Source organism: Embiotoca jacksoni, unplaced genomic scaffold, assembly GCF_022577435.1.
Source record: "Embiotoca jacksoni isolate LCO1_2020_lvr unplaced genomic scaffold, fEmbJac1.0.p SCAF_2, whole genome shotgun sequence".
Classification (NCBI taxonomy): domain Eukaryota; kingdom Metazoa; phylum Chordata; class Actinopteri; family Embiotocidae; genus Embiotoca; species Embiotoca jacksoni.
In genome coordinates, this window is record NW_027185340.1 from 3,651,542 (window position 1) to 3,667,873 (window position 16,332).

The window sequence follows — 16,332 nt, forward strand, 5'->3', positions numbered from 1 at the left end:
CCACTTGATTGTTTAACACAACAACCAGGTGTTGCAACTCTGAAATGTTGCAGAGGAGTTATGTATTTTAGCATCGCTCACTGTTTTGATCACAAGACACTCAACATTGCTGCAAAAATCAAGCCTGTTTACATTTACAAAATGGCCTACCTCTCTGCTGGGGTTCCTTAACATGAATCCACGGGTGTAATCCAGTAACTAACTCCAACTGAAACACTGAGGATTTTTAATTAAATTAACAATCTAATTTTATACTCATTTGGCAGCAAAGATATTTGAACTGAAGAAAGCAGCAGAGCAACGTATGCAAGCAGATGTCCTCCACTATAATAATTGAAATTAAATACTCAACTGTAGTTTGAAACAAATGGGACACAGACCCCAAGTTAAATCCTGATAGCTTAATTTGAGTTGACTTTATTTCCATTAAACAAACATGAATTGCTTTGGTGAGCTCACAGTGTAAAACATATAAGAAAACATTCAACTGCTGCAATTAAAAACACAATGTACATGAGAACATATTACAATACTCAGAGTGCCATAAATATTAAAGATAAGTTAGAGGTAATATCCTAACATGAAGACAGTTGTGGTACGTGATCAAGTATAAAACACAGGTATCAGTCGCCCAGTTGTCCTCTCTCTGGTTGCCTTTCCTTGAAGAACATGAAACTGAAAAACAAAATATCTGTCTAATTTTCTCTTTCTCTTGTCCATGTCTATGTTTAGTTGTTATTTGTGTAGCCTGTCAGCTCATTATTGACCATAGATTGAATTCAGCCTCTCTATGTACTGACTCCTGTGTGTTTTATTTGTCCTATGAGCCGTGCCGCTTTGTGGTTGAGCGAGAACCACCTGTAAAGGAAGAAATAAAAAAAAAAAATCAATGTAAGCGTAAAGGCAGAAAATAAAGGCAGGGAAACGCAATAGTCTTAAAGATGCCAAAGCTCTTCTGACCTCTGGTCCTGACTGAAGGTGGAACTGGTCCTGGACTGGAGCCTGATTCGGTGTCTTGGTTCCACATTTTCTGCCGAGATAAAGCGATAATGACACCCCCCTTCTTGGCACTTTTCAGGTCTTCCATGGTTCTTTATTATATATGAAGCTCAGTGTAAGTGAAAGTAAAATAAATAAATAAATAAATATATATATATATATATATATATATATATATATAAATAAAAAATTAAAATGCGTACAGTGACAAGACTTAAAATGCTTTTTGAAATTAATGATTCATTAATCCATCAGTCATTTAACAGAAAATTCAGCAGCATCTATGCTCTTTTTCAAGCCAGAACATGAGAATTATTTTTTATTTTAGTTCCTCTAGTGTGAGATTTTGCCAATAATGAAAGTCAAAATTAGTTGCAATTAATTTACAAAGCAGAGGCAACTTCAGAAGGCAATATCAAAACATATTCGGAATTGCACCCAGCACAAACTATGAGATTATTTCAAATTAACCAAAGAACAATGATGTGCCTTATCGAAGAGAATTTACACAATTACCCGCATATTTACTGTCAGCGTAAGAGCAGTTACTGACTCCTGTATCATGTGTTGTAATGGAAATGCACCTACCAGCATTCTCTTCTGACATGACAGTAAATTCTGTGCTGGTAAAACATTGAGTGAAGCAGTAGTTTGTCTAAACCCTTTGCATTAACAAATTACTGACAGGAATTCTGTTTGCATTAACTTGGCATGACAGTTATATTAATATGGTTGCCATTCTGTAGCTTATGCACTTCATCGCCATGTACTGTACGCAGGCAGCATTGTAGGTAAAGGGTACCAGTGTCACAAATATGGCCTCCGAAATGTTTTGACTTCCATTTTGTCTTTCAATTATATTATTTTTTAATATTGAAATATTTTGTGTGTAAATTGTATTTACCAGATTAACATCAAAATGCTTTTTCAAATTGCTGTGGAGAATTACAGAGGATTTAAAGGGCTGGATATCAAACCCAAATAGCTTACAAATTCTAAGCGTTTGTAGAAATGTGTCTTCAGCACAGAAAGAAAAATGCCATGTGGTATCAAATACTATTTCAGATTTCTAATGCCATTGACTTATTCTTTGATTATCTTTTTTGATCAAACAAATGTTTCCATCTCTGATCTTTATTTTACAGTATTTGGACAATGCATTGTATTGCTGAAGTGTGATATTATAAAGAATGGGGTCAACATATTCGCGATGTAAAGTAACATATAGCCACTGCTGCCATACTCAAGGCTTGTTCTATTTCATTTAGATTTTGTTTGCTTAAAACTGTCTATGTTTAAGTATATTGAGTCTAAATATCCTGTAATCAAACTGTTGGATAACCAGCTTGTGTGAGTTTGTAGTTGAGGGATATAAACTCCTCCTAGGTTTCCCAAAACACAGAAATAAGTTACCTCAGTGATGGCCTGAACCTTTTTTAGCACTTGATCTTTGTGTGCATTAATTTCTTCCCAGCTTTGCATCGTGTACAAAAATATCTCAAAACACAGGCAGAGGACATTTTAAGGTCTAAATGGAGCCAGAAGGGGTTGAATCACATCCGGACTTTGTTTATGGTGCACACAGTATTTTAAATATATTCAACACAACTAAGTCTTTTCTAAGCAGTGGAGGTTTTGACTGCAGCCACAGGGAAGCTGCAGAGATGGTGCCTGTGAAAACTGCTGAAAAGGTCTGCTAACTGTGTTCAGGGGACAACTTTTCTGCAAAAGGTTGACAATTTATTCTATTTTATAGTATCACATGGTTCGTAGTTTGTGTTCTTGAGCTTTTGATTTAATCCTTTAGCTGCAATAACACATTCAGCAGTAAAACACAACCACACAGTTCAATACATTCAGGGATTTTGCAGCTATACTTGGTCTGGTATGATCAGCTGCTTATGTTCATATAACTTTGATATTGCTATTTAATGAACTCTCCTGAGACAGTTTACCGACTCTATGACTTAACTTTATTTGCACTATTGAATTGTCTATAACATGTTATATGTTGTACTTGCAACTTGCAAACAGTGGCTGCTTTTGCTACATTGAGCTTTAAAGACATTCAAACATGATAAGGGGAATATATTGAAATCTATGACAATTTGGTTCAGAGCCACAAACTATCTACTGTACTGAGTTGATATTTCAAGACCTAACTTGGTTATTATATAGATTTGATCACCTTTTAATCGGGGCTGTCTGCACCACAACTTCAATTCCTTTTACTGGGGCAAAATTCACAAATCTTTTAAAACCAAGACAAAAAAATAACTGCACTCTCTGTGGAAAGGATAATTTTTTCATATTTGGGGGTAAACTGACAGACAAAGACAATATCACAATGTGACTGAGCTTTATAACGAAACCAGTACAGAAAAAAGTGATATTAATTTGCAAATCTGGTGCTAAAAGGTATCACTCACCTGCAGAGGCAGACAGCTGACATGATGCCACATAGAAGCAATCCAATTGCAAGTGGGAGTGCGTATACAAAATCCTCCGATGGAATGATTTCTGCATGAAATCAGTGCTGAATTACATGTAAGCAGCATGCAATTGGAACTTTAAAATGTTGAATGACTGAATGATTACCCTGCTGTTTGCTCTACCTACCTTTGGGGTTCTCAGACACGGTTAAGTTCCAGCCAATACTGTTCATGCCCGCTCCAGTTAGATTACATGTATAAAGTCCTGCATCATCAGGTTGAGCACTAATGATAATGAGCTTTGTCGGTAAGTCGAGGTCTATTCTCACTCTGTCAGAGGAGAAATTAGAATAAGTCCGATTCATCTTGATGTGAAATGCCAAAACATATCTTCCTTTGCTCCAGTTGATTTGCGTTGTATCTTTCTCGGATATGTTGCAAATCAACACGACTTTTTCTCCACTGGACACCATCTCATTGTTGTAGTCTTTTCTTGCAGTCTCTAAAGTTTGAAGGAAAAAAATCAAATCAAAAGAAATCATTGCTGGATAAAAGCATCAAAGGCTCAAACACAAATCTGCTCTGTACCTGCAAAGACTTGCCACATCAGTAATGGTTGAATGAGGAGCAGAGCTTGTTGGTTTAGTCTGAACATCATGAGCATCAGACAGAGAAAGGTGGACTGAAACTTCACCTTCAGTTATTCATGTTTTTGCGCAGGAGGTACAGAAAAAAGGAAGTGGTTACAGTTCCACAACTTTTATGGAAGACAAAAATAAGTAACGTTGAAACTACACATACAGCTATTAAGATCAACGTCGAATACTGGCAATTCAAACACGCTCCTTCATGAAAAGAAATATATCACAAAAAATTTTCCCTGTTCATTTAGTCTCTCATTTCATAAACTAAAATGCAAATGAGCAGTTTTCAAATGCAGGAAAACCACTTCTGCATTGAGCTCACAAACTTTACAGACATAGTGTGAACCAAGATTTGGACGTCACAGCGGCTCATGATGTTGCACACTTTATGGTGGTGGTGGTGGGGGGGCGGGGGTCTGTGTGTGTGAATAAGAGTGTATAATTGTGTGTGCGATAAGTGTGAGTGTGTGTGATAATGTAAGATATTCACAGTGAAAGTCTGGTGACTCTGTCCTGCCTAACGACTCTCCTCTCTATACCTGCTATCTTGTCTGGAGGTTCAGGGGGGGGGGGGGGGGTGACAACCCTGAGACAGACAGAGCAGAGCTTCACCATCAGCTCGTACAAGTAAATTGTAGAGGAGGTGCAAGAAAAAGGAAGTGGTCCACCGCACTTCGGAAAAAAGAAAAAAAAAAAAATCATTGAACATAAACTGAACTCATGTGAAGATCCAATATAAAGTTATTAAATTCAAATGATAACGTTTATACTATGTTTGATACTTTCGGAAAATAAAATGTGAAAATTATTGTAAGTTATAATCATTTAATGAACTGAAATATGAAATGCACCCTCTGTTCTGTTTTGCTGCAGAAAAACTTTGCACACATGATGCAACTCTGCTGCTGAGCAAGCTTCCACTTGATTGTTTAACACAACAACCAGGTGTTGCAACTCTGAAGTGTTGCAGAGGAGTTATGTATTTTAGCATCGCTCACTGTTTTGATCACAAGACACTCAACATTGCTGCAAGAATCAAGCCTGTTTACATTTACAAAATGGCCTACCTCTCTGCTGGGGTTCCTTAACATGAATCCACAGGTGTAATCCAGTAACTAACTCCAACTGAAACACTGAGGATTTTTAATTAAATTAACAATCTAATTTTATACTCATTTGGCAGCAAAGATATTTGAACTGAAGAAAGCAGCAGAGCAACGTATGCAAGCAGATGTCCTCCACTATAATAATTGAAATTAAATACTCAACTGTAGTTTGAAACAAATGGGACACAGACCCCAAGTTAAAATCTGATAGCTTAATTTGAGTTGACTTTATTTCCATTAAACAAACATGAATTGCTTTGGTGAGCTCACAGTGTAAAACATATAAGAAAACATTCAACTGCTGCAATTAAAAACACAATGTACATGAGAACATATTACAATACTCAGAGTGCCATAAATATTAAAGATAAGTTAGAGGTAATATCCTAACATGAAGACAGTTGTGGTATATGATCAAGTATAAAACACAGGCATCAGTCGCCCAGTTGTCCTCTCTCTGGTTGCCTTTCCTTGAAGAACATGAAGCTGAAAAACAAAATATCTGTCTAATTTTCTCTTTCTCTGGTCCATGTCTATGTTTAGTTGTTATTTGTGTAGCCTGTCAGCTCATTATTGACCATAGATTGAATTCAGCCTCTCTATGTACTGACTCCTGTGTGTTTTATTTGTCCTATGAGCCGTGCCGCTTTGTGGTTGAGCGAGAACCACCTGTAAAGGAAGAAATAAAAAAATCAATGTAAGCGTAAAGGCAGAAAATAAAGGCAGGGAAACGCAATAGTCTTAAAGATGCCAAAGTTCTTCTGACCTCTGGTCCTGACTGAAGGTGGAACTGGTCCTGGACTGGAGCCTGATTCGGTGTCTTGGTTCCACATTTTCTGCCGAGATAAAGCAATAATGACACCCCCCTTCTTGGCACTTTTCAGGTCTTCCATGGTTCTTTATTATATATGAAGCTCAGTGTAAGTGAAAGTAAAAAAAAAGAATATATATGTACAAAAAAATTTAAAATGCGTACAGTGACAAGACTTAAAATGCTTTTTGAAATTAATGATTCATTAATCCATCAGTCATTTAACAGAAAATTCAGCAGCATCTATCCTCTTTTTCAAGCCAGAACATGAGAATTATTTTTTATTTTAGTTCCTCTAGTGTGAGATTTTGCCAATAATGAAAGTCAAAATTAGTTGCAATTAATTTACAAAGCAGAGGCAACTTCAGAAGGCAATATCAAAACATATTCGGAATTGCACCCAGCACAAACTATGAGATTATTTCAAATTAACCAAAGAACAATGATGTGCCTTATCGAAGAGAATTTACACAATTACCCGCATATTTACTGTCAGCGTAAGAGCAGTTACTGACTCCTGTATCATGTGTTGTAATGGAAATGCACCTACCAGCATTCTCTTCTGACATGACAGTAAATTCTGTGCTGGTAAAACATTGAGTGAAGCAGTAGTTTGTCTAAACCCTTTGCATTAACAAATTACTGACAGGAATTCTGTTTGCATTAACTTGGCATGACAGTTATATTAATATGGTTGCCATTCTGTAGCTTATGCACTTCATCGCCATGTACTGTACGCAGGCAGCATTGTAGGTAAAGGGTACCAGTGTCACAAATATGGCCTCCGAAATGTTTTGACTTCCATTTTGTCTTTCAATTATATTATTTTTAAATATTGAAATATTTTGTGTGTAAATTGTATTTACCAGATTAACATCAAAATGCTTTTTCAAATTGTTGTGGAGAATTACAGAGGATTTAAAGGGCTGGATATCAAACCCAAATAGCTTACAAATTCTAAGCGTTCATAGAAATGTGTCTTCAGCACAGAAAGAAAAATGCCATGTGGTATCAAATACTATTTCAGATTGCTAATGCCATTGACTTATTCTTTGATTATCTTTTTTGATCAAATAAATGTTTCCATCTCTGATCTTTATTTTACAGTATTTGGACAATGCATTGTATTGCTGAAGTGTGATATTATAAAGAATGGGGTCAACATATTCGCGATGTAAAGTAACATATAGCCACTGCTGCTATACTCAAGGCTTGTTCTATTTCATTTAGGTTTTGTTTGCTTAAAACTGTCTATGTTTAAGTATATTGAGTCTAAATATCCTGGAATCAAACTGTTGGATAACCAGCTTGTGTGAGTTTGTAGTTGAGGGATATAAACTCCTCCGAGGTTTCCCAAAACACAGAAATAAGTTACCTCAGTGATGGCCTGAACCTTTTTTAGCACTTGATCTTTGTGTGCATTAATTTCTTCCCAGCTTTGCATCGTGTACAAAAATATCTCAAAACACAGGCAGAGGACATTTTAAGGTCTAAATGGAGCCAGAAGGGGTTGAATCACATCCGGACTTTGTTTATGGTGCACACAGTATTTTAAATATATTCAACACAACTAAGTCTTTTCTAAGCAGTGGAGGTTTTGACTGCAGCCACAGGGAAGCTGCAGAGATGGTGCCTGTGAAAACTGCTGAAAAGGTCTGCTAACTGTGTTCAGGGGACAACTTTTCTGCAAAAGGTTGACAATTTATTCTATTTTATAGTATCACATGGTTCGTAGTTTGTGTTCTTGAGCTTTTGATTTAATCCTTTAGCTGCAATAACACATTCAGCAGTAAAACACAACCACACAGTTCAATACATTCAGGGATTTTGCAGCTATACTTGGTCTGGTATGATCAGCTGCTTATGTTCATATAACTTTGATATTGCTATTTAATGAACTCTCCTGAGACAGTTTACCGACTCTATGACTTAACTTTATTTGCACTATTGAATTGTCTATAACATGTTATATGTTGTACTTGCAACTTGCAAACAGTGGCTGCTTTTGCTACATTGAGCTTTAAAGACATTCAAACATGATAAGGGGAATATATTGAAATCTATGACAATTTGGTTCAGAGCCACAAACTATCTACTGTACTGAGTTGATATTTCAAGACCTAACTTGGTTATTATATAGATTTGATCACCTTTTAATCGGGGCTGTCTGCACCACAACTTCAATTCCTTTTACTGGGGCAAAATTCACAAATCTTTTAAAACCAAGACAAAAAAATAACTGCACTCTCTGTGGAAAGGATAATTTTTTCATATTTGGGGGTAAACTGACAGACCAAGACAATATCACAATGTGACTGAGCTTTATAACGAAACCAGTACAGAAAAAAGTGATATTAATTTGCAAATCTGGTACTAAAAGGAATCACTCACCTGCAGAGGCAGACAGCTGACATGATGCCACATAGAAGCAATCCAATTGCAAGTGGGAGTGCGTATACAAAATCCTCCGATGGAATGATTTCTGCATGAAATCAGTGCTGAATTACATGTAAGCAGCATGCAATTGGAACTTTAAAATGTTGAATGCCTGAATGATTACCCTGCTGTTTGCTCTACCTACCTTTGGGGTTCTCAGACACGGTTAAGTTCCAGCCAATACTGTTCATGCCCACTCCAGTTAGATTACATGTATAAAGTCCTGCATCATCAGGTTGAGCACTAATGATAATGAGCTTTGTCGGTAAGTCGAGGTCTATTCTCACTCTGTCAGAGGAGAAATTAGAATAAGTCTGATTCATCTTGATGTGAAATGCCAAAACATATCTGCCTTTGCTCCAGTTGATTTGCGTTGTATCTTTCTCGGATATGTTGCAAATCAACACGACTTTTTCTCCACTGGACACCATCTCATTGTTGAAGTCTTTTCTTTCATTCACTAAAGTTTGAAGGAAAAAAATCAAATCAAAAGAAATCACTGCTGGATAAAAGCATCAAAGGCTCAAACACAAATCTGCTCTGTACCTGCAAAGACTTGCCACATCAGTAATGGTTGAATGAGGAGCAGAACTGGTTGGTTTAGGCTGAACATCATGAGCATCAGACAGAGAAAGGTGGACTGAAACTTCACCTTCAGTTATTCATGTTTTTGCGCAGGAGGTACAGAAAAAAGGAAGTGGTTACAGTTTCACAACTTTTGTGGAAGACAAAAATAAGTAACGTTGAAACTACACATACAGCTATTAAGTTCAACATCGAATACTGGCAATTCAAGCACGCACCTTCATGAAAAGAAATAAATTACAAACATTTTTTCCCATTGTAATGAAGGGTTGGAAGTGGTGCATCGATCAGAATGCAGAGGCAGATGTGATTCCAATTTTCTTTATTGCATATTATTTTGGTTGTGGTTGTGTAATAATGTGTGTGTGTGTGTGTGTGTGTGTGTGTGTGTGTGTGTGTGTGTGTGTGTGTGTGTGTGTGTGTGTGTGTGTGTGTGTGTGTGTGTTTTAGTCTGTGTATGTGCGGTGGGGGCTGTCCCAAATGAAACTGGGCAAAGTGGGTGGTACATGGTGGAAAAAAACACATCTGTCTTTGCTCCAGTTGAGTTGCCCTGCATTTGTCTGTGATATGTTGCAAATGAACACCACTGGTTCTCCACTGGACACCATCTTATTCATGTGGTCATCAAAAGGATACCCTAACATTGAAGAAAACAATACAAAATGTCAGTATAAAATGTGGAATATTGTTAAACCCAGAGAAAAACATGCATCACATAAAAATCTGCACTGTACCTGAAAGGGCATGACACATAATTAATAATTGAATGGAGAGCACGGCCGATTGGTTTAAGGGAAATATGACAACCTTGAGACAGACAGAGCAGCGCTTCACCATCAGCTCGTACAAGTAAATTGTAGAGGAGGTGCAAGGAAAAGGAAGTGGTCCACTGCACCAACTGAAACTGGGCAAGTAGTCCAGTAACTAACGCCAACTGAAACACTGAGGACTATTGTGCAGAGGTTTAGGGTGGGGCTGGGGCCTGTCCCAGCTGACACTGGGCAAAGTGGGGGGTACACAGTGGACCCCACATCAGTTCATCCAAGGAACAACACAGAAATACAACTATTCACACATACAGCCCCGAAAGAATCACTAATCTATCAATCACCTTATCAGTCTTGCATCAGTTTTTGCTAATGTGCCTGGTGCTGGAAGAAGCAAAGAGATGACCACTAAGAACCAAAGACAGATGAAATAAAAATAAAGGAGCAGCCGATGTCCAGCAGAGTAGCATTCTTTTGGGGTTTTGCTCTAACTTTGCTGTGCAACACCTTCCTCCACTGCAGCTTGAAAATGAGGAAGAGAAAGGTTTAATAAAAAAAAAAGCTGAAAACTGAAAAGGATATTCATAAAAACACCGAGAGAAGACAGTATTAGATAGATATAAACTCAATCAAGCAAAACATTTTGACAAATCAATTAATTCGCTTGAAATGTCCGGTCTCAGCCGGTCAAGGATTCATAAAGTAAGAAAACACTGTGTGATCTGAGTAAGAGCAGGCAGACTAAAAAATGACTCACATGTAAGTATATGTTCACCACCCGCAGACACAAGATCTCTACCATTATACAAAAGGTCTCTCATTTCCTATCGCTGGACCCGCGCACCTGCAGGCACCCACACACACACAGAGAAATATCAAGTGATGAAAAAACACAGGAAGCTTATGCTTTTTACAGGTTTCAGACACTCTGACAAAAATACTTTACAAGTGTGTTACATTTTGATGAGTAATTCCAGCGTCTGTCACCTGTGCTCATGCCCGAAGTTCAATACAAATACCTCTCAGTGTCACACAATACCATTCAACAGCAGTACAGACTACAACCTCAAAAATGACCAGATGACCAATGATGATGACGATGATGAGGATTATTTTTCATTATTATGACCCACAGTGAAGCGAGATTTGATTGAAACCTTGTTTTATTGGACTGCTTAAGTGTTTAATACTATTTTTACCTGATAAAATGTCAATTGATTTCCTCTGTTCTCTAAATTGTCACTAACTTGTTCTCCCTGCAGTCTTCTTTTCATCCACTGACTTAATTTAAGTACCAGAAAGTATTTTTTGGTATCTGACTCGCACAATTAAGATACACTGTAAATCGTGTGCTGTAATATAACATGTTATCATAACACAAGCTTCTTGGCTGTCATTCCCTCCATTTTCTCCTTTCCTACTTTTCTTAAAGCAGAGCTGATGGAGTAGAATTTGATGACGGGCTGTAGATCTATTTAAAGGCTTTAAGTTGACAAAAGGTCTGTGGAGGACAGGAACTGCCAAGCGTTCAAAGAGAAAAAGGAGTTTCTTCAATTTGTATTTGACAGATGAGAGAAGCTCATTTTAAATGTGTGTTTATCACTTATTTGTGTGTGTGTTTGTGCACTTCAGTGAAGGCGCATTGGTGCTTTGTAGATGTTAAATGTCTGATGAAGCTTGTTTACATGCATGCCCCCCTCCCATTCTGTGTGCAGTAGTATATGTGTCTATTATTGCTCTGTGTGTTAACATGTGTTTGTACATGTGTGCACACGCTGGGGCCTTTTTTTAATTTTCAAAATAAGTTAATGAATGAGGTCTTTGGTAATGGCAGCCAGCAGGCGCCGTTAGCCATATTCACCAGAGTGAGAAGAGGCCCATGCAGCTGACAAGCAGAAAAAGAGAACAATTCTTTTCACTTTTAGTGTCATCTCATTTGTTTCCATTAAGGAGAGAAAAACCCCCCCAAACTGTCTGTCTTTGCAGATTAGCTCTGATTAGCTGTTTTTATTACAGCCATCATCCCTCCTTTTCTCTCCTGGAGCAATCTTGTGTGTATTAAAGTGAAACAGGAGTCCTTAAGCATGATCATATTAACTGTTTCTGCAGGGCACAGTGCACCCACCCACAAGCCCCTGCTACAGGAAACCACAACCCATTGTACACAGTTTCACACATACGCATATACGCGCCTCCACTCCAACGTTTCCATCACCCCAAAGGACATTATAATGACTTTACGTTACATGCATTTTCCGAGACCCAACCGTTATTCAAAATGTGACGTAATAATATAGTCTTTCCCCTGAAATGTAATGATTGACATTATAGGGACCTGGTTTTTGCACACACATTGGCCAGCACACACATAAGGACGCATACTGCTGCCTCTGAATCCAGACTCACACTTTCCTTCTTGCAGGCCTCGGAGAAAGAGATGATAGAAAAACCATGATTAAAGAAAACTCCAGGAACAAGAAAGAAACTAATTGAATGTGTATGGTGTGTTTGTGTGTGTTTGTGTGTGTGGGGGAATGGAGTGTGTGGGATTCGTAGTGGTGTGGCTAGTCGCTGACCCTTTCAGGCATTGATGGATGCTTGTGAATATTTGAGATGCCTCTTCGAAAGCCCCCGGCAGAACACAGAGAGACATCAGAGGAGCAAATACCTCTGTTCTCTGCTCTGAACACTGCCAGCTCATATCTACATGCACAGTGCATGAATTTAAATCAGTGGCTGAACAGCCCAAATTTTACAGTAGTGGCTTGGAAAGAGCGAATGAGTATTGTTTGTTGGATGTATGAGCAGGAGAGGAAATTAAACAGTTTGTAAGAGCTCATCTTCTCCCAGCTGCTCGCAGAACATGATGAAATCTGATGTAAATGTTTTCACACATATCTGTATTAGTGTGTGGCGGTGTGTGTGAGTGTGTATGGCACAGTCGATGATCACCTTTGCATATCAGTCAAGCTACTCTTGGTCACATTGTGTTTGCATTTTTTCTATAATTTCTTTTTTTTTTTACATATATATATATATATATATACCTTGTATGTTTGTTTTATTTGTTGTAAGAAGGAAAAATAAATCAGGAAGAAAAGGGCCTGTAACACTGAAGACGGTGTATCGGGCCTTAACAGTTGATTTTAATTCATCTTAGTTTAAATAAAAACTTTTAAAACCTCTGTTTTTCATGCTTCAAGTCAAATTATCTTTTCTTTAGCTTAGTTATGAGCTGTGGAAGGCCCAAACAAAACTAGGTGTTTGTAGGGAAAAGAATAGAATATGCTCACAGTGAATGCTTTGCAAAGATGATAAACGAGTACTTTAATTTAGCTTTGCACTCTTACAGTGGTAAATTCATGGTGCACAGTATAAAAACAATGTTGTTTAATTTATTTCATGCATTCTTCTTGTCAAAGCCTGGCTTTACCATAAATTACCCAAAATAAGATGACCACTCACAGTTTTGCCAGAGATTGCAGTGTAGCATCAAAGGTTCTCGAGCCTTGAGCCACTGGCTGAGATGGGGAGCAGCCAAAAGAGGTCTGGTAGGCTCACTTCTTTCTAACTCCAAACCCCCAAATAGTTTTGATTAATTTTCAAATGCATCCTCTTCACCTCCACCCAACCCGTACTCAGGTAATCGAAACGTGACACGTCTCTTCGAGCAATCACAAAAGATAAAATTTCAATTTCCAGTTCTCCCCAAAGCCTGTACTAAAACTATGATGAGTAAAACCATGAAAACTCTTTTAAGTGTTAACATCATGTGTCCTGGCAAATACCTTTCTTAAAAATGTTTTATACATAAACAATTTCTATAGACAGGCTTGGTTGCCAACCATTTGCCAAGAAGGTGTCATCGACTTAGTCAGCTCACCAAAATATAGTTTGTCTGTGTTGCATTGTTATGTTGTCTTACAGATGAACTTTAGTTTGGCCCCGCCCACTGGCAGTCCCCTGGAAGTCCACTGGGAGCACAAAGAAAATAAATATGTTCTTCCCCTTTCACACAGCTTCCTGCATGTCAGCAAAACCAGGAGGCAAACAAAGGTCAGTGAATAAGTGAGACAATATGGAAAAATACACAATATCCATCAACAGAGGTCAACAAGGTCATCTAAAAACATAAAACTAACAAAAAGCATGACATATTTGTAGATGTTTTTCACTGCTTGTTATTCAGCATCAGTACAAGTGCAAACACAAGAACATGCACACACACCATTACAAAAAGCCCCGGGGTGTCAAATAATTACAGCATTCATTGAAATAGGTAGATCTACTTGAAGGGGATGAAGTTATATATAATTGATGACTTGCAGTGGAGAGAAATCCTTCATCCTCTACTTTCTATTCAAAATTCAGTGTGCCGCTGCATTCAATACCTCAGACTGTCCTTCTTAATCACTCTTTAATTACTCCTCGGTGGAGCATGCACACCAATGGTGCTGTGTAATCCTGAAATGCTGAAATCATAGGAGCCTTGTTCATCTTTCAATAAATGAGGTAAAAAGGTCTTTCTATGGAGGACTTCTATGCATGTACTATGGGATCTGATTGAAGGACGCTTCAAGAAAGAGACAACTCGAATTGCCTCGCAGATCGATGGTGAGACAGCCTATTCAAAGCTGAAACATGATATCACACAAAATTAATATGAAGCATAAAGGGACTTAACTAAAAACTAAAAACAGAACTCTGATCCTTTTGGCACTTTTGTTCATGTTACGTGTATGCAAAGTTCAGGGCGTATCCATACTGCATGCAACAGTACATTGTTCTTATATATACTTCAACTCTCCCACAATTTACAACCAATCACAGGCAGAGCATTCACCCCGTTGATCTAATCATGTGCTTGTGGGTTGGAAATTGGACAATCAGAAGAAAGTGGGTGTTGATAATGGAAACTGGTGTTGTTTTTTTTATTCAAACAGATAGGCAGTGTTTTTTTCAGCCATGACTGTTCCATGACTTTTCCATGTGGTCATTATGGTAACCATGACAATAAAGAACGGCTGTCTGTTTCCTGTGTCAAACCTTTCTTTTCATGCTTTAACATGGTTATTGATAATTGTGAAGGTTCTCTTTCGTAACCCTAATCTTTTCATATAAACCTTCTACTGAACTGTCCATATCAAGAGTATTTCTTGATTTTTTTTTTTTTTTTTTTTTTTTTTTTTCTCCCATGGCTACGGCTCATTTAAATGCTGTTTTTGTCAATAATACAGATTAAGTGCTTTACAGAAAATATATTCATGCAGTTAAGGTTTCCAATGGAACCACTTTGAATATCTGCATTTATCATGGCTCTGAGATGTCTGATGGAGCCTTTTCTATTTTTCCTTGTTACAAGGCATTTCATTTTGTTTTATGAAGTCCAATATCATAATGATCTCAATATCTGGTCAATAACCCAATGAAGGTCAGTTTATTGATGACATTTAATTTTTTTTTTAAAAATCAAAAAAATAATTTCAACATGGCAGTAAGATGCACTGAAAAAAATTACTGTAGTTTTATTAAGAATAAACATGATCTTTTCCTTTAAATAATATTTTTTTTTTGTGAAATGTGAAATTTATAGAAAATACTCCAGAACTGCTATACTTTTTTTGGAGATGAATAAAGAACAAAAATATTTAAAATGTTCACCCAATTTATAAAGAAACTCAATTTTTTTTTTTTTTTTTAATATATATAGCTTTTGAGAACTGTGTTATTACAAAGTGTCCCTATCAATAATACAGTAAATATTAAAGAATGCTTTTGTTTCTGGTCTTTTGATGTTCCACATTAAAGAAAATTCAGATCATTAAAAATCTATTTCGTTAAATTTTTCGGGTGATGTTCCAGAGAAACTATACAACATAAATGTATTATGTGCATATACTGTACACATATGTGTACGCACATGCACAGTATTTAGCTACAGACAGTACAAACACATTAAAGCACAGCATGCCATATGAAGCACCCACACAACTTAAAACAATATTTACAAAAGGGAAGTGGAGTTGAACTTAAAATGACTTGAGGGTACAGTCCCATTTACAAACACACTCACACCTGCTGCAATTCTCATTCATACAGACGAACAGCAAAAGCACACATGCGCAGAGTAATAATAATAATAATAATAATAATAATAATAATAATAATAGTAATAATAATAATAATAATAAAAATACGACCACAGTCGTAACAGTGTAAGAGCAAAATGACTGAAGCAGATATACTGTAATGGAAACACGGCCTTTGGCTTGTTTGTTTTTTTTAGCTTTTTTTGTTTTGTTTTTGACTCAATCCAGCTCTCACTTTTAATAGCAGCAGGTTTCAGCAAACAAATTACACAAATGAGAGATACATATCACAAAAAACGGAACATCTGGAGACCCAGAATTTTCTCAAGACCCAAATGAAGGGTAAATACTAGACTCACATTCATTAATTTATCTGGAAATTCAAATCAAATGGTAAATTCATGCTTGAGAAATAGGTTGATTTTGTGTCCTTCACAGCTACAGCGCTTTTTGTAGTTCTTCT

At 37.1% G+C, this 16,332-nt stretch overlaps 2 protein-coding genes across 3 annotated transcripts; both read right to left on the reverse strand.

The window, feature by feature from the left end:
- Nucleotides 1–399: 399 nt before the first annotated feature.
- LOC138200707 (uncharacterized) lies at nucleotides 400–4,096 on the reverse strand. Of its 2 annotated transcripts, none has more exons than XM_069153580.1 (5): nucleotides 4,020–4,096; nucleotides 3,619–3,933; nucleotides 3,429–3,519; nucleotides 961–1,030; nucleotides 400–858 (listed from the first exon to the last, which is right to left on the reverse strand). In XM_069153580.1, exons 1-5 carry the CDS (start codon nucleotides 4,093–4,095, stop codon nucleotides 760–762), a joined length of 651 nt encoding a protein of 216 aa, XP_069009681.1. In that variant the 5' UTR covers nucleotide 4,096; the 3' UTR covers nucleotides 400–759. The 2 variants fall into 2 exon arrangements, with proteins under 2 accessions (XP_069009681.1, XP_069009680.1); XM_069153579.1 differs by having other exon boundaries at nucleotides 961–1,091.
- Nucleotides 4,097–5,392: 1,296 nt separating this feature from the next.
- Nucleotides 5,393–9,096, reverse strand: LOC138200708 (uncharacterized). The gene is made up of 5 exons (XM_069153581.1): nucleotides 8,975–9,096; nucleotides 8,574–8,888; nucleotides 8,384–8,474; nucleotides 5,948–6,017; nucleotides 5,393–5,850 (listed from the first exon to the last, which is right to left on the reverse strand). Exons 1-5 carry the CDS (start codon nucleotides 9,048–9,050, stop codon nucleotides 5,752–5,754), a joined length of 651 nt encoding a protein of 216 aa, XP_069009682.1. The 5' UTR covers nucleotides 9,051–9,096; the 3' UTR covers nucleotides 5,393–5,751.
- Between the last annotated feature and the right edge of the window lie 7,236 nt (nucleotides 9,097–16,332).